The sequence below is a fragment of the Pristiophorus japonicus genome, chromosome 27 (genome assembly GCF_044704955.1).
Source record: "Pristiophorus japonicus isolate sPriJap1 chromosome 27, sPriJap1.hap1, whole genome shotgun sequence".
In the NCBI taxonomy this organism is placed as follows: Eukaryota; Metazoa; Chordata; class Chondrichthyes; family Pristiophoridae; genus Pristiophorus; species Pristiophorus japonicus.
The window spans coordinates 16,175,667-16,201,162 of record NC_092003.1 but is presented as its reverse complement, the minus strand read 5'-3'; the positions used below and the strand labels follow the sequence as shown (position 1 = coordinate 16,201,162).

Below are 25,496 nucleotides of genomic sequence, written 5' to 3'. Positions count from 1 at the left end.
CAGGGGAGTTATCGCCGGTGATCTGGCCAATATTTATCCCTCAATCAACAAAACAGAACAGATTATACGATCATTATTACATTGCTGTTTGTGGGAGCTTGCTGTGTGCAAATTGTCTGCCGCATTTCCCACATAAAAACAGTGACTACACTCAAAGTACTTCATTGGCTGTAAAGCGCTTTGAGATGTCCAGTGGAGGCTTGTAATAAAGGAACGGCAATAATCATGGGAGATTTTAACCTTCATATTGATTGGACAAAACAAATTGGCCAGGGTAGCCTTGAGGAAGAGATCATAGAGTGTATCCGGGAAAATTTCCTTGAACAGTACATTGCGGAACCAACCACGGAGCAGGCTATCTTAGATCTGGATTAATAAATGATCTCGTAGTAAAGGATCCTCGAGGAATGAGTGACCATAACATGGTTCAATTTCAAATTCAGTTGGAGGGCGGGAAAGTTGGTTCTCAAACCAGTGTCCTCAGCTTAAATAAAGGAGACTATAAAGGTATGAAGATAGAGTTGGCTAAAGTGGACTGGGAAAATAGACCAAAGTATCAGACGGTTGATGAGCAGTGGCAGATATTTAAGGAGATATTTCATAACTCTCAACAAAAATATATCCCAATGAGAAGGAAAGACTGTAAGAGAAGAGATAACCATCCGTGGCTAACTAAGATGGAGAATGACACAGTTAATTCAGAAACTAAGGTCCTGAACTTAAGGAAAGGTAACTTCGATGGTTTGAGGCATGAATTGGCTAATTAGACTGGCAAATGATACTTAAAGGGTTGATGGTGGATAGGCAATGGCAAATATTTAAAGATCACATGGATGAACTTCAACAATTGTACATCCCTGTCTGGAGTAAAAATAAAACTGGGAAGGTGGCTCAATCGTGGCAAACAAGGGAAATTAAGAATGTGTTAAATCCAAGGAAGAGGCATAAAAATTGGCCAGAAAAAGCAGCAAACCTGAGGACTGGGAGAAATTTAGAATTCAGCAGGAGGACAAAGGGTTTAATTAGGAGGGGGAAAATAGAGTACGAGATGATGATTGCCGGGAACATAAAAACTGACTGCAAAAGCTTCTATAGATATGTGAAGAGAAAAAGATTAGTGAAGACAAACATAGGTCCCTTGCAGTCGGATTCAGGTGAATTTATAACGGGGAACAAAGAAATGGCAGACCAATGAACAAATACTTTGGTTCGGTCTTCACGAAGGAAGACACAAATAACCTTCTGGATATACTAGGGGACCGAGTGTCTAGTGAGAAGGAGGAACTTATTAGGCGGGAAATTGTGTTAGGGAAATTGATGGGATTGAAGGCCGACAAATCTCCAGGGCCTGATAGTCTGCACCCCATAGTATTTAAGAAAGTGGTCCTAGAAATAGTGGATGCATTGGTGATCATTTTCCAACAGTCTATCGACTCTGGATCAGTTCCTATGGACTGGAGGGCAGCTAATCTAACACCACTTTTTTTTTTTTTAAAAAGAGGGAGAGCGAAAGCGGGTAATTATAGACCGGTCGCCTGACATCAGTAGTGGGGAAAGTGTTGGAATCAATTATTAAGGATGAAATAGCAGTGCATTTGGAAATCAGTGACAGGATCGGTCCAAGTCAGCATTGATTTATGAAGGGGAAATCATGCTTGACAAATCTTCTGGAATTTTTTGAGGATGTGACGAGTAGAGTGGACAAGGGAGAACCAGTGGATGTGGTGTATTTGGACTTTCAAAAAGCTTTTGACAAGGTCTCACACAAGAGATTGGTGTGCAAAATCAAAACACATGGTATTGGGGGTAATATACTGACGTGGATAGAGAACTGGTTGGCAGACAGGAAGCAGAGAGTTGGGATAAACGGATCCTTTTCAGAATGGCAGGCACCCTGTGACTAGTGGTGTGTTACAGGGATCAGTGCTGGCACCCCAGCTCTTTACAATATGTATTAATGATTTAGATGAAGGAATTGAGTGTAATATCTCCAAGTTTGCAGATGACACTAAGCTGGGTGGCGGTGTGAGCTGTGAGGGGGACGCTGAAAGTATGCAGGGTGACAAGGACAGGTTAGGTGAGTTGCATGGCAGATGCAGTATAATGTGGATAAATGTGAGGTTATCCTCTTTGGGGGTAAAAACATGAAGACAGATTATCTGAATGGCGGCAGACTAGGAAAAGGGGAGGTGCAACGAGACCTGGGTGTCATGGTTCATCAGTCATTGAAAGTTGGCATGCAGGTACAGCAGGCGGTGAAGAAGGCAAATGGTATGTTGGCCTTCATAGCTAGGAGATTTGAGTATAGGAGCAGGGAGGTCTTACTGCAGTTGTACAGGGCCTTGGTGAGGTCTGACCTGGAATATTGTGTTCAGTTTTGGTCTCCTAATCTGAGGAAGGACATTCTTGCTATTGAGAGAGTGCAGTGAAGATTCACCAGACTGATTCCTGGGATGGCAGGACTGACATACGAGAGACTGGATCGACTGGGCCTGTATTCACTGGGGTTTAGAAAGATGAGAGGGGATCTCATCGAAACATATAAGATTCTGACGGGACGGGACAGGTTAGATGCGGGTAGAATGTTCCCGATGTTGGGGAACTCCAGAACCAGGGGACACAGTCTTAGGATAAGTTGGTAGGCCATTTTAGGACTGAGATGAGGAGAAACTTCTTCACTCAGAGTTGTTAACCTGTGGAATTCTCTGCCACAGAGAGTTGTTGATGCCAATTCATTGGATATATTGAAGAGGGAGTTAGATACGGCCCTTAAGGCTAAAGGGATCAAAGGTTATGGAGAGAAAGCAGGAAAGGGGTACTAAGGGAATGATCAGCCATGATCTTATTGAATGGTGGTGCAGGCTCAAAGGGCCGAATGGCCTACTCCTGCACCTATTTTCTGTTTCTAAGTTTCTAAGGAATTAAGGGATGGTAGTATCAAATTGAAAACAAGGGCATACAATGTGGCCAAGACTAGTGGAAGGCCAGAGGATTGGGAAACTTTTAAAAGCCAGCAAAGAACGACTAAAAAGATGAGAGGGAAGATACAGATTATGAAAGTAAACTAGCATGAAATATAAACAGAGATAGTAAGAGTTTCTACAGGTACATAAAAAGGAAAAGAGTGGCTAAAGTAAATGTTGGTTCCCTAGAGGATGAGACTGGGGAATTAATAATGGAGAACAGGGAAATGGCAGAGACTTTGAACAAATATTTTATATCAGTCTTCATGGTAGAAGACACTAAAAACATCCCAATAATGGATAATCAAGGATTTATTGGGAGGGAGGAACTTAATACAATCACTATCACTAAAGTAGTAGTACTTGGTAAAATAATGGGACGAAAGGCAGACAAATCCCCTGGACCTGATGGCTTACATTCTAGGGTCTTAAAAGAAGTGGATGCATTGGTTGTAATCTACCAAAATTCCCTGGATTCTGGGCAGGCCCAGCAGATTGGAAAACTGCAAATGTAACACCCCTATTTAAAAAAGGACACAGACAGAAAGCAGGAAACTATCGACCAGTTTACCTAACATCTATGGTTGGGAAAATGCTGGAGTCCATTATTAAGGAAGCAGTAGCAAGACATTTGGAAAAGCATAATTCAATCAAACAGAGTCAGCATGGTTTTATGAAAGGGAAATCATGTTTGACAAATTTGTTGGGAGTTCTTTGAGGATGTAACAAGCAGGGTGGATAAGGGGGAAAACCAGTGGATGTAGTGTATTTGGATTTCCAGAAAGCATTCGATAAGGTGCCACATAAAAGGTTAATACACAAGATAAAAGTTCACGGGGTTGGGGGTAATATATTAGCATGGATAGAGGATTGGTTAACTAACAGAAAAGAGAGTCAGGATAAATGGGTCATTTTCCAGTTGGCAAATGTGGGATGCCACAGGGATCAGTGCTGGGGCCTCAACTATTTACAATCTATATTAATGACTTGGATGAAGGGACAGAGTGTAATGTAGCCAAGTTTGTTGATGATACAAAGACGGGTGGGAAAGCAAATTGTGAGGAAGACAAACAATCTGCAAAGGAATATAGGTAAGCTAAGTGAATGGGCAAACATTTGGCAGATGGAGTATAATGTGGGAAAATGTGAGATTATACACTTCGGCAGAAAAAAAAAAATCGAAAGGCAAATTATAATTTAAATGGAAAAAAATTGCAAAGTGCTGCAATACAAAGGGACCTGGGGGTCCTTGTGCATGAAGCACAAAAAGTTAGTATGCAGGTACAGCAAGTGATCAGGAAGGCAATGGAATGTTGGCCTTTATTGCAAGGGGATAGGGTATAAGAACATAAGTAGTAGGAGCAGGAGTAGGCCAAGTGGCCCCTCGAGTCTGCTCCGCCATTCAATGAGATCATGGTTGATCCGATCATGGACTCAGCTCCACTTCCCCGCCCGCTGCCCATAACCCCATATACCCTAATCGCTCAAGAAACTGTCTATTTCTGTCTTAAATTTATTCAATGTCCCAGCTTCCACAGCTCTCCAAGGCAGCAAATTCCACAGATTTACAACCCTCAGCAGAAATTCCTCCTCATCTCGGTTTTAAATGGGCGGCCCTTTATTTTAAGATCACGCCCTCTAGTTCTAGTCTCCCCCATCAGTGGAAACATCCTCTCTGCATCCACCTTGTCAAGCCCCCTCAAATCTTATACATTGGAGTTCAGAAGAATGAGAGGTGATCTTCTCAATGAGTAGAGGCCCAACCTACTCAACCTTTCCTCATAAGTCAATCCCCTCATCCCCGGAATCAACCGAGTGAACCTTCGCTGAACTGCCTCCAAAACAAGTATATCCTTTCGTAAATATGGAAACCAAAACTGCACGCAGTATTCCAGGTGTGGCCTCACCAATACCCTGTACAACTGTAGCAAGACTTCCCTGCTTTTATACTCCATCCCCTTTGCAATAAAGGCCAAGATACCATTGGCCTTCCTGATCACTTGCTGTACCTGCATACTATCCTTTTGTGTTTCATGCATAAGTACCCCCAGGTCCCGCTGTACTGCGGCACGTTACAATCTTTCTCCATTTAAATAATAACTTGCTCTTTGATTTTTTTCTGCCAAAGTGCATGACCTCACACTTTCCAACATTATACTCCATCTGCCAAATTTTTTCCCACTCACTTAGCCTGTCTATGTCCTTTTGCAGATTTTTTAAGTCCTCCTCACACATTGCTTTTCCTCCCATCTTTGTATAGTCAGCAAACTTGGCTACGTTACACTCAGTCCCTTCTTCCAAGTCTTTAATATAGATTGTAAATAGCAGAGAAGTCCTGCTACAACTGTACAGGGTATTGGTGAGGCCACATCTGGAGTACTGCATACAATTTTGGTCTCCTTATTTAAAGGAAGGATATACTTGCATTGGAGGCTGTTCAGAGAAGGTTCACTCGGTTGATTCCGAAGATGAGGGGGTTGATTTTTGAGGAAAGGTTGAGCCTATACACATTGGATTTCAGAAGAATGAGAGATAATCTTATCGAAACTTATAAGAAAATGAGGGAGCTGGACAAGGTGGATGCAGAGAGAATATTTCCACTCATGTGGGAAACTAAAACTAGGGGACATAGTCTCAGAATAAGAGGCCGCCCATTTAAAACTGAGATGAGAAGGAATTTCTTCTCTCAGATGGTTGAAAATCTGTGGAATTCCCTGCCCCAAAGAGCTGAAGAGGCTGGGTCATTGAATATATTTAAAGGCGGAGATAGACAGATTTTTGAGCGATAAGGAAATTAAAAAAAAGGGGTATGGGGAGCGGGCAGGGAAGTGGAGCTGAGTCCATGATCAGATCAGCCATGATCTTATTAAATGGTGGAGCAGGCTCGAGGGGCCGAATGGCCGACTCCTGCTCCTATTTCTTATGTTCTTATGAAAGGCGCTATATAAATCCAAGTTTTTCTTTCAATCTGTACATCAATCTTCCCACTTAACTTTAGATATCCCTAGCTGGACAAGCAGCTAGAGAGCTCTCCCTGGAGAGCTTGCTCTGCGCAAATTGGCTGCTGTACTTCCTACATTACAACAGTGACTACACTTCACAAATGTGCAATTGTCAGCAAGGCCCTTTGGGACGTCGAGAGGTCGTGAAAGGCGCTACATAAATGCAATACTTTGTTTCTCAACCAACACCACCACACACAGATTCCCTGGTTATTCATCGCAGTTGCTGTGCTCAAACTGACTGGCAGCTTTACCTACAAAACAAAATGACCACTTCAAAAACAGTCAGTCATTCATTGGTTGTGAAATACTGTGGGATATTTTGAGGAAGTCAAAACAGTGCTCGTTAAAACAGGTTCTTCCTTGTATATGTAGTTACAACACTGCAATACAGCAAGAGTCTCGACTAGCACACGCCTATCTTACAGGCTCTGAACCGATGCAAAATAATCAGATATAAATAAAGTCACTCGGCTAGAGTCTGAAATTTACATGTAATTATGCCCATCCTCTGCCCTCAGCATTTGGCAACTGGCTACAGTGACCTGGACTTGCCTATTTAGAGCAGTGATCTTACTGGCACAGGTCAGGTTAGTAGCTATGTGCAGAAGGCACCTCAAAAGCACTGGAGAAGTACCACCAACGCTGCTGCCGCAAGATCCTGCTAATCCATTGGCAGATAGCTGCACCAACGTCAGTGTTCTCGCTCAGGCCAACATCCCCAGCATCGAAGCACTGACCACACTCAATCAGCTCCGATGGACGGGCCACATCGTCCGCATGCCCGACAGTCGACTCCCAAAATAGGCGCTCTACTCGGAACTCCAACACGGCAATGAGTCCCAGGTGGGCAGAGGAAGCACTTCAAGGACACCCTCGAAGCCTCCTTGAAAAAAATGCAACATCCCCACCGACTCTTGGGAATCCGTGACCCACAACCGCTCAAACTGGAGGAGAAGCATTTGAGAAAGCGCCGAACACTTCGAGGCTGTTCGCCGGGAGCACGTGGAAACCAAGCACAGACAGCGGAAGGAGCACACGGTAAATCAAGCACCCCACCCACCCGTCCCTCCAACCACCGTCTGTCCCACCTGTGACTTTGGTCTCATCATTTACCTTAGACCTCATTTTAGCAAGTCATTCTCGACTCCGGGGGACTGCAGAAGAAGATACTGTACTGCTGTATGTGTGTGGAAAATTAAGGACATTTTACGGAGTTTCTCATTATCTCTCAATGTTGTGAAAAAGGTAGAAAAATAACCAAATAACTGGATTATAGGCTGGCACAAAGGGTTAAAGAGACACAGTCGAGTGTTTAACTGCACCCTGCAGTAATCCAAGGTCACCATGCACTAAACTTTTGTTGTATGTCTGTGATTCTGATCAGTACTGAATGACCCACATGTACTTAACAAATGCTTCAGTGTCTTCGCAGCTCATTCACAGGAGAGATAAGCTGATGGTTGAATTTACTGCAAAAGCACATATGGGTAGAGCTGTCGGATATCCCGGCTCCCCTGATGGCTCACCGAGTTTATCCAATAAGTAGCTGACCCAGATAAGAAAGATCCCGCCTTCAATCCCATTTTGTGCTAAAACAGGCCACCGGTGAGTCAGCTGGGCTAACAGTAGGAACTCCACCTCGGAGGTCTAGACCCAATGTTAAGCTGTCTCTCTTGCTTCAGGCGTTGATCAACCTGTTGTGTATTCTAGCATTTCTTGCTCTTATTTTAGGAACCCCAAGGGCCTAACCTCAAAAACGTCTTGCAACTGGCTCGGCCTGTTCCTGAATCATCATCATCATCATAGGCAGTCCCTCGGAATCGAGGAAGACTTGCTTCCACTCAAAAAATGAGTTCTCAGGTGGCTGAACAGTCCAATACAGGAATTACAGTCTCTGTCACAGGTGGGACAGACAGTGGTTGAGGGAAGGGGAGGGTGGGACAGGTTTGCCGCACGCTCCTTCCGCTGCCTGCGCTTAATTTCTGCATGCTCTCGGCGACGAGACTCGAGGTGCTCAGCGCCCTCCCGGATGCTCTTCCTCCACTTAGGGCGGTCTTTGGCCAGGGATTCCCAGGTGTCGGTGGGGATGTTGCACTTTTTCAGGGAGGCTTTGAAGGTGTCCTTGTAATGCTTCCTCTGCCCACCTTTGGCTCATTTGCTGTGAAGAGTTCAAAGTAGAGCACTTGCTTTGAGAGTCGCGTATCTGGCATGTGAACAATGAGGCCCGCCCAGCAGGGCTGATCAAGTGTGGTCAGTGCTTCAATGCTGGGGATGGTCGAGGATGTTGGTGCATCTGTTCTCACAGGGGATTTGCAGGATCTCGCGGAGGCATCGTTGGTGGTATTTCTCCAGCGACTTGAGGTGTCTGCTGTACATGTCCATGTCTCAGCCATATCTTGAATGGCACTGTATTAAAAAAGGTTCGAGCTTCATGGCGATACTGCCACAGCATTAAACGTTTTAACAGGTCGGGAATGTGGAACTCGCTACCACAAAGAGTAGCGAGGTGAGTAGCATAGATGCATTTAAAGGGAAGTTCGATAAACACGAGGGAGAAAGGAAAGGAATAGAAGGATATGCTGATGGGGTGAGATGAAGAGGGATGGGAGGAGGCTCGTGTGGAGTTTAAACACTGGCACGGACCGTTTGTGCTGTACATTCTAAATAATTCTATGCAAGGACAGAGGCTCCTCCCAGCAGATCAGTTGATAAACGCACGTGTGGCACGAGACAGAATAAGACAGATCCAAAATTTTGGTCTGTACTGAGCAGGGACATTTAGCAGGGAATGACAATTTGGAGTCGAGAAGCAAGATTTTTTTTATTGTAGTCTATCAAAAAGTCTACAATAACCTATTTATAGCCTTTGCAGAACACCGATGTCACCGACTTGTGTCAAGCAGAGCAAAGGTTTCTGGAGTACTCAGATTGCGGTGAACTTTTCCACGTGCTTACTCGAACTTGACCCGGATGATGTGCCCAAGCTGAAGAGCTGCATGTTTGCAACCAAGGAAATCTCAGCACATTTATGGATGAATGGCTTGTGGTAAACGCAGCAGTCCAGCTTTCTCGACAGTTATTCACTCCTTGAAGCTAAAGATAACAATTCTCATTAGGCAGCTATGTCTGCCGAGAGTGAGGTGGTAGCTCTGGAGGAGGAGGAGTTTGCAGCGCGAGGCTGGAGCTGTGGGCAAATCAAAATAAGCTAGCCACCGCCGCAGCAGCAGAATTGACAATGGTCTCGAGAGAGAGAGAGAGAGAGAGAGCGACAAAGTTAAAGTGGGCGTCAAAATTAGACGTCATCAGAATGCAGGTAGATGATTGGTGGCATCTCTTGGAGTGTGGAGGAGCCTAGTGGAGGGGTTGGGACCCAGGAGCAGAAGAAGCGCAGGTCGGGGGGCCGGGGACCGGGCGGGGCCGGAGGACGGGGGGCCCGAGCTAGGTCTGGAGGTCAGAAGTGGAGAGGACAGGAGGGACGAGGCACGGAGGAGCGGAGAGGTCGGAGCCCAGAGGTGGAGCAGCGTGGACAAGACCAAGGGAAGGCGCAGCACGGGCCAATAGCGAGGCTGTGAAGCTCACATTGCGTACTATGAATTCCACCTGTGGGAAGGAGGAAGGAAGGAGGGCTGTCGGAGTATGTTTGAGTTTGTGTGTGTGTATTGGCACATGCAGTGGAGCCTGGTCTCCAGTCGTCTTGGATAATCCTTGCCACTGGACCAAGACCTTGCTCCGTCAAGCCCGTGTGGTGGCTGGTGTGCAACGGCCACCCCACGTTTAAAGAATTAACGCACAGGCATCTTCCACCGTTTAGAATGAGTTCATCAGTCACCTGAGTACTCGTTTTTAGTGTGGAAACAAGTCATCCTTGACAGGGAGAGTGTGAGTGAGCAAGCGAATGAGTGAATGAATGGTAGCGCTGGACAAGATCATTTGTAAAAAGAACGGCTCCAGCTCACATATTACAACAAGAGGATGATATGGAGATTGGACACTGGTATGAGCATAATTTAATTCAACAAGGCCAGAATCCTAAACATCACTGAACACATGGAAACACAGCTCTGACCATGCTAAATATAACGAACGTATAAAGTGCCTTTTATCATAAACTGCCCCAAAGCATCGAAAAAAAAGTAACAATGTCAGTCGATAAGGTGTCGCAAGTTAATAAATTTGGTGTGAAGTGAAATTGACTACTCAATTGTTACAACAGAGATGGAAAAACAGCTTCAGTGCAGTTTCCATAAGCTCCTTAAACAATGGGCAGGAGGGACAGCGAGAGGTAATCCCCCTGGTCCAAATCACATCGCCTTTCTGTGGATTGGCACAATATTAGCACATTTCCTCTCAAATGATTCAGAATGACCGGTGATTACAAGGAGGAAGTGTCTCAGCTTGATGGACCAGCTGGTCTTGCCTGCTCGCCATTTTTGTTTGTTCGTATAAGGGGACCAATTCCTTAGAATTGACTTTGATAATTCAAATTGGTGTGGGAATTAGCTCAACAGCATTTAATAGCACGTGCTTCTGAATATTTCAAGTTTGCTCCTTCCTGATGGATGAGAGTGGGCCATCAATTTCACCTGCCATGGTTTAAACACTTTCACCTTCTCCGTGTTTTCAGGAGGGAGAGTTCGGTCTGATGTAGAACACAGATTTGGCAATCTTCCCACAATCCTTGAAGTCGGTCAGCGAACCCATACAATTTAGAATTGGCCTTTGATGTCCGCCTTAAATAAGCTGATGACAGAATATTTTCACATTCGGGTTAAACCTGGAGGCAGCTAGGCGTACTCTTGGTCTGGATATTACATGTTTAAGACTGGTGGAAGGAGCTACTCAGCTATTTTTATATTAGCGAAACTAGCAAGTTTACCATTGGGTTTGGAGCTGCCAGCTGACTTGGATTTATATTGCACCTTTCACGACCACTGGACGTCTCAAAGCACTTTACAGCCAATGAAGCACTTTTGGAGTGTAGGCACTGTTGTAATGTAGGAAACGCAGCAGCCAATTTGCACACAGCAAGCTCCCATAAACAGCAATGTGATAATGACCAGATCATCATTTTTTTTGTCGATTGAGGGATAAATATTAGTCAGGCCACCGGGGATAAATCCCCTGCTCTTCTTCGAAATAGTGCCATGGTATCTGTTATGTCCACTTGAGGGGGCAGACGGGGCCTCGGTTTAACGTCTCATCCGAAAGACGGTACCTCCGACAGTGCTGCGCTCCCTCAGTACTGCCCCTCCGACAGTGCTGCGCTCCTTCAGTACTGCCCCTCCGACAATGCGTTGCTCCCTCAGCACTGCACTGGAGTGTCAGTTTAGATTTTTTTTGCGCTCAAGTCTCTGGATTGGGACTTGAACCCACAACTTTCTGACTCAGAGGAGAGAGTGATACCCACTGAGCCACAGCTGACACCAATATAAATAATACTGCTGTACTATGTTCAAGGGCAAGAAATAAACTGGGTGAAAAGGACAGGAGAGGGGCTAAGGGCAACGATAACCCAATCAGCAAGAACAGAGACACAGGAGAAGTGGCAAAGGACAGACCAAGATCAAGACAGAAAACAAGAGATGCAGATTGAAAGTGAGACAAATATGGAAGAGCCAGGAGCCAAGTTGCTTTGGTGGAATGGGAAGTAAGATAAGAGAGAGCCACTCGTCTGGATTTAAGTGAGGCAGTTGGGAGTTCAGGCCTGATTTCCGAGTAATGTTAACAATTGAAAACCAGACAGCGAAAGTAGTTTTTCAATTGCTGCATTGAGAAAATGCGCTGTCAAGCTGGTCCACTATACATACAGACTGGAAATATTTAAATTTGGCAGACAGTCAGACTGTGTATTCCAGCACTCAATATCAGCTGCTACTGAAAACAACCCACAAGAATTAGGAGGAGTCGGCCATTCGGCCCCTCGAGCCTGCTCCGCCATTCAATAAGATAAAGGCTGATATGATCTAGGCCTCAACTCCACTTCCCCGCCCGCTCCCCATAACCCTCGACTCCCTTATCGCTCAAAAATCTGTCCATCTCCACCTTAAATATATTCAATGACCCAGCCTCCACAGCTCTCTGGGGCAGAGAATTCCACAGATTTACAACCCTCTGAGAAGAAATTCCTCCTCGTCTCAGTTTTAAATGGGCGGCCCCTTATTCTGAAACTATGCCCCCTAGTTCTAGATTCCCCTATGAGGGGAAACATCCTCTCTGCATCTGCATCTGTCGAGCCCCCTCAGAATCTTATACATTTCAATAAGATCACCTCTCATTCTTCTAAACTCCAATGAGTACAGGTCCAACTTTTCTTCATACGACAACCCCTTCATCTCAGGAATCAACCGAGTGAACCTTCTCTGAACTGCCTCCAATGCAAGTACAGGTTGAGCGCCCGAAATCCAGAAATCTCGGGACCGAGGCAGTTTCCGGATTTTGGGACATTTTTCGGCTTCCAGTTGACCCGCCACGGATCGGCTCGGTGTCCGGATTACGGAACGTTCCCAAATTTTGGAACTATGGATTTTGGACGCTCAACTTGTATGTCCATCCTTAAATACGGAGACCAAAACTGCATGCAGTACTCCAGGTGTGGCCTCACCAAAGCCCTATACAGGTGTAGCAGGACTTCTCTGATTTTATACTCTATCCCCTTTTGCAATAAAGGCCAAGATTCCATTGGCCTTCCTGATCACTTGCTGTACCTGCTTATTAACCTTTTGTGTTTCATGTACAAGGACCCCAGGTCCCTCTGTACCACAGTATTTTGTAATCTCTCCCCATTTAAATAATAAATTTGCTTTTTTATTTTTTCTACCAAAGTGGCTTACCTCACATTTTCCCACATTGTACGCCATCTGTCAAATTTGTGCCCACTCACTTAGTTTGCCTTTGCGTCCTCCTCACAACTTGCTTTCCCACCTATCTTTGTATCATCAGCAAATTTGGCTACATTACACTCGGGCCCTTCTTCGGATGCAGATTGTAAATAGTTGAGGCCCCAGCACTATGTATCTGTGCAACATTTTATCAAAAAGACACAGTGCCATCCAAGACCTAAAAGCCTAAAGGTTAAGATTTTGTTTAAATCAGAATCATTTCTATCCAATAGTAAATCAATGTGGCAGAGAGATCAATTCTTCCTGCTCATTTCCCCGTCCAGTTTTGGCAAGAGAGAAATTGAATGATTTACACAGGATATACAGCCCAGAAACAGGCCATTGGGCCCAACCAATCCATGCCGGCGTTTATGCTCCACTCGAGCCTCCTCCAGTCTTTCCTCATCTAACTTTATCAGCATCACCCTCTAATTCCCTTCTCCCTCATTTGCTTGTCCAGCCTCCCCTTAAATACATCGATACTATTCGCCTCAACCCCTCCCTGTGGCAGCGAGTTCCACATTCTCACCGCTCTCTGGGTAAAGAAGTTTCTTCTGAATTCTCTATTGGATTCCTTGGTGACTATCTTATATTGATGTTGTACGTTTCTGTGCACAAATGTTAAACAATAAATGTTCTTGTGACAGCTTGTTGCAAGAAAGAAAACAAAATCTTGGATTTAAATGGCACCTCAAAACATTTTTAGCCAATGCATTACATTTGAAATGCAGTCACTGATGCAGTAACAGCAGCAGCCTAGCAAAGTGTTAAGTTCCAGCTACTGTTAAATTGTTCATTTTATGGCAAATCAGCAATCTCCAAGGGTAGTGATACACTGTTGTCACTCGTGAAGATCAGAGCCTCTAAATGCTGACTCAGCAAATCTTCCATTGTTCTCTTGAAAACCAGTCCATTCAAAATGCTATCTGTTCACATTAACACCTCCTTAGCTCATGCTATTAAAATCAGCCAATGTCCACAATTATTAACACAGTAATCTAAGTTAGATAGGGTTCTAAATCGTGTTGCCTTTACATACCAGTGCGCATCTCTGTTTTACATGTACTTGGCTCAAAACTACCAATATAACTATGAGCAGTTATATCACAGGCAGTCCCTCGGAATCGAGGAAGATTTGCTTCCATTCCTGAAGTGAGTTCTTTGGTGGCTGAACAGTCCAATAAGAGAGCCAGACTCTGTCACAGGTGGGACAGATAGCCGTTGAGGGAAAGGGTGGGTGGGTGGGACTAGTTTGCCGCACGCTCTTTCCGCTGCCAGCGCTTGGTTTCTGCATGTTCTCGGCGTTGAGACTTGAGGTGCTCAGCGCCCTCCCGGATACACTTCCTCCACTTAGGGCAGACTGGTCTTTGGCCAGGGACTCCCAGTGGGGGAGTGTCCCTGGCCAAAGACCAGTCTTTGTCAGTGGGGATGTTGCACTTTATCAGGGAGGCTTTGAGGGTGTCCTTGTAGCGTTTCCGCTGCCCACCTTTGGCTCGTTTGCCGTGAAGGAGTTCAGAGTAGAGCGCTTGCTTTGGGAGTCTCGTGTCGGGCATGCGGACAATGTGGCCTGCCCAGCGGAGCTGATCAAGTGTGGTCAGTGCTTTAAAGCTAGGGATGTTGGTGCGCCTGTCCTCCCAGTTATATACAAGACATTTAGATGGACAATCTTCAAGAAAACTTGATGTTACTACATTTCCTTTCCTGCAGTGGCATGAACAGCAAAAGAAAGACAGGCTTGCATTTATATAGTGCCTTTCATGGCCTTACAGCTCAAAGCGCTTCACAGCCAATGAAGTACTTTTGGAGTGTAGTCACTGTTGTAATGTGGGAAACGCGGCAGATAATTTGCGAACAGCAAGCTCCCACAAACAGCAATGTGATAATGACCCAGATCATCTGATTTTTTTTGTTATGTTGATTGAGGGATAAATATTGGCCCCAGGACACCAGGGAGAAATCCCTGATTTTCTTCAAAATAGTGCCATGGGATCATTTACATCCCATTTACCTAAGGGGGCAGACGGGGCCTCGGCTTAACGTCTCATCCAAAATACAGCACCTCAGACAGTGCGGCGCTCCCTCAGCACTGCACTGGAGCGTCAGCCTAGATTTATTTTTGCTGTGCTCAAATTGGCTGCCATGTTTCCCACATTACAACAGTGACTACACTCCTAAAGTTCTTCATTGTAAAGCGCTTTGAGACGTCTGGTGGTCGTGAAAGACGCTATATAAATCCAAGTCTTTCTTTTTCCGACAGGAGAGCAAGAGACAGAAAATGAAATACAGAGGGGGCAAGAAAGGAATGGAACATCATTATTTTATCGGGAGACAGATTTTGGCTGGATTGGAATTTTAGCTTCGATTTCATTTCATTACGGTACCAGAAGTGGAAGAATGTCTGCTCATCACAACACATGATCCTCAAAGCAAAAGGATAGTATGCAGGTCCAGCAAGTATCAGGAAGGCCAATGGCATCTTGACCTTTATTGCAAAGGGGATGGAGTATAAAAGCAGGGAAGTCTTGCTACAGTTATGCAGGGTATTGGTGAGGTCACACCTGGAATACTGCGTACAGTTTTGGTTTCCAATATTTACGAAAGGATATACTTGCTTTGGAGGCAGTTCAGAGAAGGTTCACTCGGTTGATTCTGGGGATGAGGGGATTGACTTATGAGGAAAGGTTGAGTAGGTTGGGCCTCTATTCATTGGAATTCAGAAGAATGAGAGGTGATCTTCTCGAAACGTATAAGATTGAGGGGGCTTGACAAGGTGGATGCAGAGAGGATGTTTCCACTGATGGGAGAGACTAGAACTAGAGGGCAAGATCTTAGAATAAGGGGCCGCCCATTTAAAACAGAGATGAGGAGGAATTTCTTCTCAGAGGGTTGTAAATCTGTGGAATTTGCTGCCTTGGAGAGCTGTGGAACCTGGGACATTGAATAAATTTAAGACAGAAATAGACAGACAGTTTCTTGAGCGATAAGGGATTGAGGGGTTATGGGGAGTGGGCAGGGAAGTGGACCCGAGTCCATGATTGGATCAGCCACGATCGTATTAAATGGTGGAGCAGGCTCAAGAGGCCGTATGGCCTACTCCTGCTCCTATTTCTTATGTTCTTATGTTCAATCCTAGTACAAAGACAAATCACCACAGATAAACCACAGCTCACATGTGGACAAAAAACCAAGACCAGTGAAATTCTGCAGAATTAAATGTTACCCGTGTTAATACTAAGCTGAAGAGGATTCTTTTTGCCCCTTGGACCATTCACTGCGTGAACACTCTGCAGGTTGCTACTTACAATCGTGGTCTCGGCAAATCGTGATCATTCATAGCTACGTCGCCATCATCATCCTCGAACCTCGTGCGTGGATTCGACCCTCCGCCGCCTCGATTCCTTGACTTGTGATTTCCCTCGCTGTACATCTTCCCCCGGAACGGACCCCGCCCTTTCTTTTTCCGAACGGGAAAACCACCGCCAGTTCGGTCATCGTGTTCTGAAGAAAAAAAAACACATTCACCCGTTAAACATTTTAGGTAATAATTGGACTAGAGGACCATAAAAGATTAGTCACAGGAAGTTTAGGTTGTGCTAGCTAGGAAGAAAGTCCTCTCGTTGAGCCACTTTAGGAGCAACCATTTTTTTGTTTAGTAGAATTGCTCCTAAAATGCTAGAAAAAGAAAAGCCCACACTTCAACACCCTCAAGTAGAATTGATTAAAAACTGTGTGTTGCCACTACCCTGATGGGCCCACTGAATAAAGGCCATACAGACATAGGCCTGGTTCCTAATCCATACTGAATAGCGGATCACAACTGGCATCTGTAACTCTCTCGCTCAGTTGAGGGGAAAATCAGGCAGATCGGAAGTCAATGGCTGCTGGAAAATGCATTTTGTGCCGACATTAGGCGGGGGACAGGAACAAGCTTGGCTGTGATTACCTCGACATTAAAGAGCCTGTCTCTGGGCTGACATATATTAGTTTAACAGGTCCAGTGACAGCAGTGAAGTATAATAGATAAGTGATAAATACAGTGACAGCATAGAATAGAATCAGAGAAATTTACAACATGGAAGGAGGCCATTTCGACCAGTCATGTCCGCGCCGGCCGACCAAAAGCTACCCAGCCTAATCCCACTTTCCAGCTCTCGGTCCGTAGCCCTGTAGGTTACAAGTGCACATTTAAGTACTAGTTAAATGTGGTGAGGGTTTCTGCCTCTACCACCCTTTCAGGCAGTGAGTTCCAGACCCCCACCGCCCTCTGGGTGAAGAAATTTCCCCTCATGTTGCCTCTAAACTTCATAGCAATTACTTTAAATCTATGCCTGGTTATTGACCCCTCTGCTAAAGGAAATAGGTCCGTCCTATCCATTCTATCTCAGCCCCTCATAATTTGCTGCACCTCTCCTCAGGTCTCCCCTTAGCCACCTCTGTTCCAAAGAAAACAACCCCAGCCTATCCAATCTTTCCTCATAGCTAAAATTCTCCAGTCCAGGTAACATCCTCATAAATCGCTGTACCCAGTGCAATCGCATCTTTCCTGTAATGTGGTGACCAGAACTGCACGCAGTACTCCAGCTGCGACCTAACCAGTGTTTTATACAGATCAAGCATAACCCCCCCTGCTCTTGTATTCTATGCTTCGGCTAATAAAGGCAAGTATTCCTTGTGCCTTCTTAACCACCTTATCTACCTGGCCTGCTACCTTCAGGGATGGAGGTGGTTATTTAACACACCGATTAGTCAACATGTTGCACCAGGGGATGGGAGACATAAGTTTGTGCACAGCCAGTTTTGTGATTCCAGTGCTGCTTTAGTGCCCAGCCGAGGCCAGTCACGCCCAGGAGCTCTTATGCATTCCAACAGCTAGTCATAAACTGGTTTTAAATTGTGCCAAGACATGTGCTGGTGCCAGCAACATTAACACCCGAATCTGATGACTGCATCCCAAAAATAAACTGTGTGGGATTTAAGACTCGTGGCTGGAAAGAGCTGGGGGGAAATAGCACAATATAAAACTAGTTACACAGGGAGCTCTCCAGACCATTCAGTCAAATAAAGATTTTGTGTGGGGAAATTTCAAGAGAAAAATTTGGGGACAATATTTTACATTTGGGGGAATGACCAATTCAGACCTCTACAAACCGGTCACAATAAAGAAAATTAAACAGGGTAAAAATTTTGCTTGAACAATTATGGAGCTGATTGAAGTGAATAGATGGCTTTGAAAGGTTTGTAACATTTTACAAAATATATACAGTATATACACATACTAGAGTCAATCCCTAATTACACGAAGACAGACTTGCATTTCTATAGCGCCTTTCAAGACCTCAGGACATCCCAAAATACTTTTCAAAAAGTCCGCCATTGGCTGTAGTGTAGTCATAAAAACATAAGAAATAGGAGCAAGAGTCGGCCATAAGGCCCCTCGAGCCTGCTCTGCCATTCAATACGATCATGGCCGATTCGATCATGGACTTGGCTCCACTTCCCCGCCCGCTCCTCATAACCCCTTATCGCTGTCTATTTCTGTCTTAAATTTATTCAATATCCCAGCTTCCACAGCTCTCTGAGGCAGAGAATTCCACAGATTTACAACCCTCAGAGAAGAAATTCCTCCTCATCTCAGTTTTAAATGGGCGGCCCCTTATTCTAAGATCCTGCCTCCTCGTTCTAGTCTCCCCCATCAGTGGGAACATCCTCTCTGCATCCACCTTGTCAAGCCCCCTCGTAAACTTATACGTTTCGATAAGATCACCTCTCATTGCTTCCGAACTCCAATGTGTATAGGCCCAACCTACTCAACCTTTCCTCATAAGTCAACCCCCTCATCCCCGGGATCAACCGAGTGAACCTTCTCTGAACTGCCTCTAAAGTATATCCTTTCGTAAATATGGAAACCAAAACTGCACGCAGTACTCCAGGTGTGGCCTTACCAATACCCTGTATAACTGTAGCAAGACTTCCCTGCTTTTATACTCCATCCCCTTTGCAATAAAGGCCAAGATACCATTGGCCTTCCTGATCACTTGCTGTACCTGCATACTAACTGTGTGTTACATGCACAAGTACCCCCAGGTCCCGCTGTACTGCAGCACTTTGCAATCTTTCTCCATTTAAAATAACAACTTGCTCTTTGATTTTTTTCTGCCAAAGTGCATGACCTCACACTTTCCAACATTATACTCCATCTGCCAAATTTTTGCCCACTCACTTAGCCTGTCTATGTCCTTTTGCAGATTTTTTGTGTCCTCCTCACTCATTGCTTTTCCTCCCATCTTTGTATCATCAGCAAACTTGGCTACGTTACACTCAGTCCCTTCTTCCAAGTCGTTAATATAGATTGTAAATAGTTGGGGTCCCAGCACTGATCCCTGCGGCACCCCATTAGTTACTGGTTGCCAACCAGAGAATGAAACATTTATCCCGACTCTCTGTTAGTTAGCCAATCCTCTATCCATGCTAATATATTACCCAATCCTCTATCCATGCTAATATATTACCCCCAACCCAGTGAGCTTTTATCTTGTGCAGTAACCTTTTATGTGGCATCTTGTCAAATGCCTTCTGGAAGTTCAAATACACCACATCCACTGGTTCCCCTTTATCCACCCTGTTCGTTACATCCTCAAAGAACTCCAGCAAATTTGTCAAATAAGTCCATGCTGACTCTGCCTGACCGAATTTTGCTTTTCCAAATGTCCTGCTACTGCTTCTTTAATAATGGACTCCAACATTTTCCCAACCACGGATGTTAGGCTAACTGGTCTACAGTTTCCTGCTTTTTGTCTGCCTCCTTTTTTAATTAGGGGCGTTACATTTGCAGTTTTCCAATCTGCTGGGATCTTCCCAGAATCCAGGGAATTTTGGTAAATTACAACCAATGCATCCACAATCCCTGCCACTACTTCTCTTAAGACCCAAGGATGCAAGCCATCAGGTCCAGGGGATTTATCTGCCTTTAGTCTCATCATCTTGCGGAGTACCACCTCCTGAGTGATTGTGCTTGTGTTAAGTTCCTCCCCTCCCGAAAGCCCCTCGACTACCCACTGTTGGAATATTGTTAGTGTCCTCTACCGTAAAGACTGATGCAAAATATTTGTTCAGAGTTTCTGCCACCTCCATGTTCCCCATTACTAATTCCCCAGTCTTGTCCTCCAAGGGACCAACATTTACTTTAGCCACTCTTTTCCTTTTTATATACCTAGAGAAACTCTTGCAATCTGTTTTTATATTTTGCGCTAGTTTACTTTCATAGTCTATCTTCCCTTTCTTAATCATTTTTTTTTTAAAGTCGTTCTTTGCTGGCTTTTAAAAGCTTCCCAATCTTCTGTTCTCCCACTAGTTTTGGCCACTTTGTATGCCCTTGTTTTTAATTGGATACCATCCTTTATTTCTTTAGTTAGCCATGAATGGCTATCTTTTCTCTTACACCCTTTCCTCCTCACTGGAATATATTTTTCTTGAGAGTTGTGAAATATCTCCATAAATGTACACCATTGTTCTTCAACTGGTCACTGTTGTAATGTTGAAAATGCAGCAGCTAATTTGCGCACAGCAAGCTCCCACAAAGAGCAATGAGATAATGACCAGATCATGTGTTTTTGGGAAGCTGATTGAGGGATAAATATTGGCCCCAGGACACCAGGGATAAACCCCACTGCTCTTCTTCAAAATAGTGCCATGGGATCTTTTACGTCCACTTGAGAGCGCAGGCGGGGCCTCGGTTTAACATGTCTCATTCAAAAAACGGCCCCTCCAGCAGTGCGGCGCTCCCTCTGTACTGCCCCTCCGGCACTCCCTCTGTACTGCACTGGAGTGTCAGCCTAATTTTTGTGCGCTCAGGAACTGGAGTAGGACTTGAACCTACAACCTTCCGACTCGGGAGTGCTACCAACTGAATCACGGCTGACACTCACCATATTCCTTCATTCTTTACATATGCACACCAGCAAGATTAGCTTTATTCAGAGCACTGGACTTTTTGTCGTTTTTAAGATGGGGACAAGCACCAGCCATGGTTCAGTTGTAGCACTCTACCCTCTGAGCCACAAGGTTGTGGGTTCAGGACCTACTCCAGAGATCAGAACACATAATCTGGGCTGGCACTTTGGTGCAGGACTGAGGGAGTGCTGCACTGTTGGACGCGCCACCTTTCGGGGTACACGTTAAACCATGGCCCTGTCCACTTTCATCAGGTTGGCATAAAAGATCCCATAATACTATACGATGAGCAGGACTTCTCCTGGTGTTCTGACCAATACTTATCCCTGAACCAAACTCACTGACAGACTATCTGTTGTGTGCAAAGTGGCTGTTGCAGTTCCCTACACTCCAACAGTGACTACACTTTAAAAGTACTTCACCAGCTGTGAAGTGCTTTGGGAACTCCGGAGGACATGAAAGGAGCTATACAAATTCAAGTTTGTCCTTTCTTTACTAAAAGATTCTGGGTGCACTGGTTCCTCCCGTCTGGTGCCAACATTACCCAAAGGCAATTTATAGGATGGTGACGGTGATGGGGAAGAAAAGAGAGAGATGTACCAGGATAGAAACAGAACTGGGCCATGTAGGCAGGCATTGCAGTCTGGTTAAACTAGATGAAAAACCTTTACCAGCTTCAATGCCCTAGTTAATCATCTACTTCATGGAGAAAGGGATCAGAACTGCAAGAGATCCTTATTCTTAGCCAATGGAGTACAACAACAATTTTTATTTATATTGTGCCTTTAATGTAGTAAAACATCCCAAGGTGCTTCACAGCAGTGTTGCAGGACAAATTTGACTACGTTGGAAGGATATGTTTGTGAGCACTAGGCAAGGAGGGAGAGTATGTTTGCCTGATGTCCCCTCAAGCTGAATAGCCCGTTAACACTCAATGCCTGAACTCAGGGAGGAAGAACGGTTTGCTGGACCGTGTCGACAGTTTTCCAGTGCTGAACAGCGCTCCAGCAGGACTTCCCACCTCCAAGGAAGGGGCAGCAATAGACAAAACTGGAGCAAAAGACTCTGGCTTCTCATAATAGGGCCCAGATGTTGTAGAATTTGAACTTGCTCCATTATACCACACATCCAGGTATATTAAGTGGCAGTTACAACAATGTTATTCCTTCAAGCTAGGGAATGTCCAGCAAGTAGAAAACAGAATTACTGGTCTGTATGGAGGTGGTCAGGTTGAAGGCAGTAGCATTTTACCTTGCCTGCTTAGCGTTTTGTTTAAAGCCCAGCTGGCAAAATATCTCAGTGCTTCTCTGCTGGTTAGAAACCAGGTTATGCGAAGTTGAGAGCCTTGGTTTGATTAGAACTTGAGCTTTCTAAAAAATAAATTCTAGCCAGTTTTCTTCTCCCTCCTGTCTTGCTAAGGTACCGTTTGTTCCCCAAGTGGCTATTCTTCATCACCCCTCCCGATCTCTGTAACCTCCTCCAGCCCTACAACCCCCCCCCCACCAAACGAGATGTCTGCGCTCCTCCAATTCTGCCCTCTTGCACTTCCCCGATTTCCATCGCTCCACCATCGGCGGCCGTGCCTTCAGCTGCCTGGGCCCCAAGCTCTGGAATACCCTCCTTAACCACTCTGCCTCGAGAAGCTTTCTCTCCGCCTTTAAAACGCAGCTTAAATCCTACCTTGTGACGTAGCTTTTGGTCATCTGTACCAATATCTCCTTATCTGGCTTGGTGTCAAATTTTATTTGATAAATCGCTCTTGAAGCACCTTGGGACGTTTTATTACATTAAAGGCGCTGTATAACTGTAAGTTGCTGCCCAGTGCTGATCTCATCCAACAACCACAAATGTGGCTTTCCAGCAGAGATTACAGCAATCAGGAGCAGTGCTGTTTTTCCTCACCGAGTGTAGTGGTTCTACTGCTACTTTGGTTCAGATAAGCAGACATGATCAGCAGTGATCATCCTACGTAAACTAGAAGTGATCCAAAACTTGGCTGCCCATGTCCCATCCCGCACCAAGTCCCGCTCACCCATCACCCCCTGTGCTCGCTGACCCCGTGTCCTAACTTGCACCGAGTCCCGCTCACCCATCACCCCCTGTGCTCGCTGACCCCATGTCCTAACTCGCACCGAGTCCCGCTCACCCATCACCCCCTGTGCTCGCTGACCCCGTGTCCTAACTCGCACCGAGTCCCGCTCACCCATCACCCCCTGTGCTCGCTGACCTACATTGGCTCCTGGTTAAGAAATGCCTCGATTTCAAAATTCTCATCCTGGTTTTCAAATTCCTCATGGCCCTCGCCCCTCCCTATCTCTAATCTCTTCCACCCTCCCCCCACCCCCCCCCATATCTCTGAATTCTCCTCCACCCTCCAGATCTCTAATCTCCTCCACCCCCCATCTCTGTAATCTCCTCCACTCTCCACCCATCCCCCCCACCCCAGGAGATGTCTGCACTCCTCCAATTCTGCCCTCTTGAGCATCCCTGATTCTAATCGCTCAACCATCGGTGGCCGCGCCTTCAGCTGCCTGGGCCCCAAGCTCTGGAATTCCCTCCCTAAACCTGTCCATCTCTCTACCTCTCTTTCTTCCTTCAAGACACTCCTTAAAACCTACCTCTTTGACCAAGCCCCTGCCCTAATTTCTCCATGTGTGACTCGATGTCAATTTTTGTGTCTCATAATACTCCCGTGAAGCACCTTGGGACTTTCCACAATGTTAAATGTGCTATAAAGACTTACATTTATATAGCACCTTTCACGACCACCGGACGTCTGAAAGCGCTTTAGTCAATGCAGTACTTTTGGAGTGTGGTCACTGGTGTAATGTGGGAAACACAGCAGCCAATTTGCGCACAGCAAGGTTCCACAAACAGCAATGTGATAATGAGCAGATAATCTGTTATGTTGATTGAGAGATAAATATTGGCCCCAGGACACCAGCCCCGATTTCTTGATGTCAAACTTTTTATCTCATAATACTCCTGTGAAGCACCGTGGGATGTTTCACTACATTAAAAATGCTATATAAATACAAGTTGTTGTTGTCGGGTGAACAGCCAATGGTCGTGGTACATGTAAGTACCAACGATATAGGTAAGAAACGGGAAGAGGTCCTACAAGCTGAATTTAGGGAGCTAGGAGTTAAATTAAAAAGTAGGACCTCAAAAGGTAGTAATCTCTGGATTACTTCCAGTGCCACGTGCTAATCAGAGTCGAGGGAGCAGGATAGTTAGAATAAATACGTGGCTTGAGCAGTGGTACAAGAGGGAGGGATTCAAATTCCTGGGACATTGAAATCAGTTCTGGGGCAAGTTGGATCTGTACAAAAGGGACAGTTTGCACTTGGGGAGGACTGGAACTGATGTCCTGGGGGTAACATTTGCTAATGCAGTTCGGGAGTGTTTAAACTAATATGACAGGGGGATGGGAACCTATGCAGTGAGACAGGGCGAAGTAATATGGAGTCAGAAACAGATGGTAGAAAAGTAAAAAGCAATAGTGGAAGGCCGAGTAATCAAAGGCAAGGAACAAAAAGGGCCACACTACATCATAATTCTAAAAGGACAAAGGGTGTTTAAAAAAAACAAGTCTGAAGGCTTTGTGTCTTAATGCAAGGTGTATCCGTAATAAGGTGGATGAATTAACTGTGCAAATAGATGTTAACAGATATGATGTGATTGGGATTACATAGTCGTGGCTCCAGGATGATCAGGGCTGGGAACTCAACATCCAAGGGTATTCAACATTCAGGAAGGATAGAATAAAAAGGAAAAGGAGGTGGGGGTAGCATTGCTGGTTAAAGAGGAGATTAATGTAATAGTTAGGAAGGACATTAGCTTGGATGATGTGGAATCTATATGGGTAGAGCTGCAGAACACCAAAGGGCAAAAAACGTTGGTGGGAGTTGTGTACAGACCTCCAAATAGTAGTAGTGATGTTGGGGAGGGCATCAAATAGGAAATTAGGGGTGCATGCAATAAAGGTGCAGCAGTTATCATGGGTGACTTTAATATGCATATAGATTGGGCTAACCAAACTGGAAGCAATACGGTGGAGGAGGATTTCCTGGAGTGCATAAGGGATGGTTTTCTAGACCAATAGGTCGAGGAGCCAACTAGGGGGAGGCCATCTTAGACTGGGTGTTGTCTAATGAGAGAGGATTAATTAGCAATCTGTTTGTGCAAGGCCCCTTGGGGAAGAGTGACCATAATATGGTGGAATTCTACATTAGGATGGAGAATGAAACAGTTAATTCAGAGACCATGGTCCAGAACTTAAAGAAGGGCAATTTTGAAAGTACGAGGCGTGAATTGGCTAGGATAGATTGGCGAATGATACTTAAGGGGTTGACAGTGGATGGGCAGTGGCAGACATTTAGAGGCCGCATGGATGAACTGCAACAATTGTACATCCCTGTCTGGCATAAAAATAAAAAAGGGAAGGTGGCTCAACCGTGGCTATCAAAGGAAATCAGGGATAGTATTAAAGCCAAGGAAGTGGCATACAAATTGGCCAGAAATAGCAGCGAACCCGGGGACTGGGAGAAATTTAGAACTCAGCAGAGGAGGACAAAGGGTTTGATTAGGGCAGGGAAAATAGTGTACGAGAGGAAGCTTGCAGGGAACATTGTGACGGACCGCAAAAGCTTCTATAGATATGTAAAGAGAAAAAGGTTAGTAAAGACAAACGTAGTTCC

At 45.2% G+C, this 25,496-nt stretch overlaps 1 protein-coding gene across 6 annotated transcripts in view; it reads right to left on the bottom strand.

The window, feature by feature from the left end:
- Nucleotides 1-25,496, bottom strand: part of LOC139239496 (nuclear RNA export factor 1-like) — a 92,822-nt gene that overhangs the window by 48,427 nt on the left and 18,899 nt on the right. For all 6 annotated transcript variants that reach the window (XM_070868284.1, XM_070868287.1, XM_070868285.1 and 3 more), the window contains one exon: nt 16,149-16,344. In XM_070868284.1, coding sequence (XP_070724385.1) covers nt 16,149-16,344 — 196 coding nt within the window. The remainder of the gene's footprint in view (nt 1-16,148; nt 16,345-25,496) is intronic.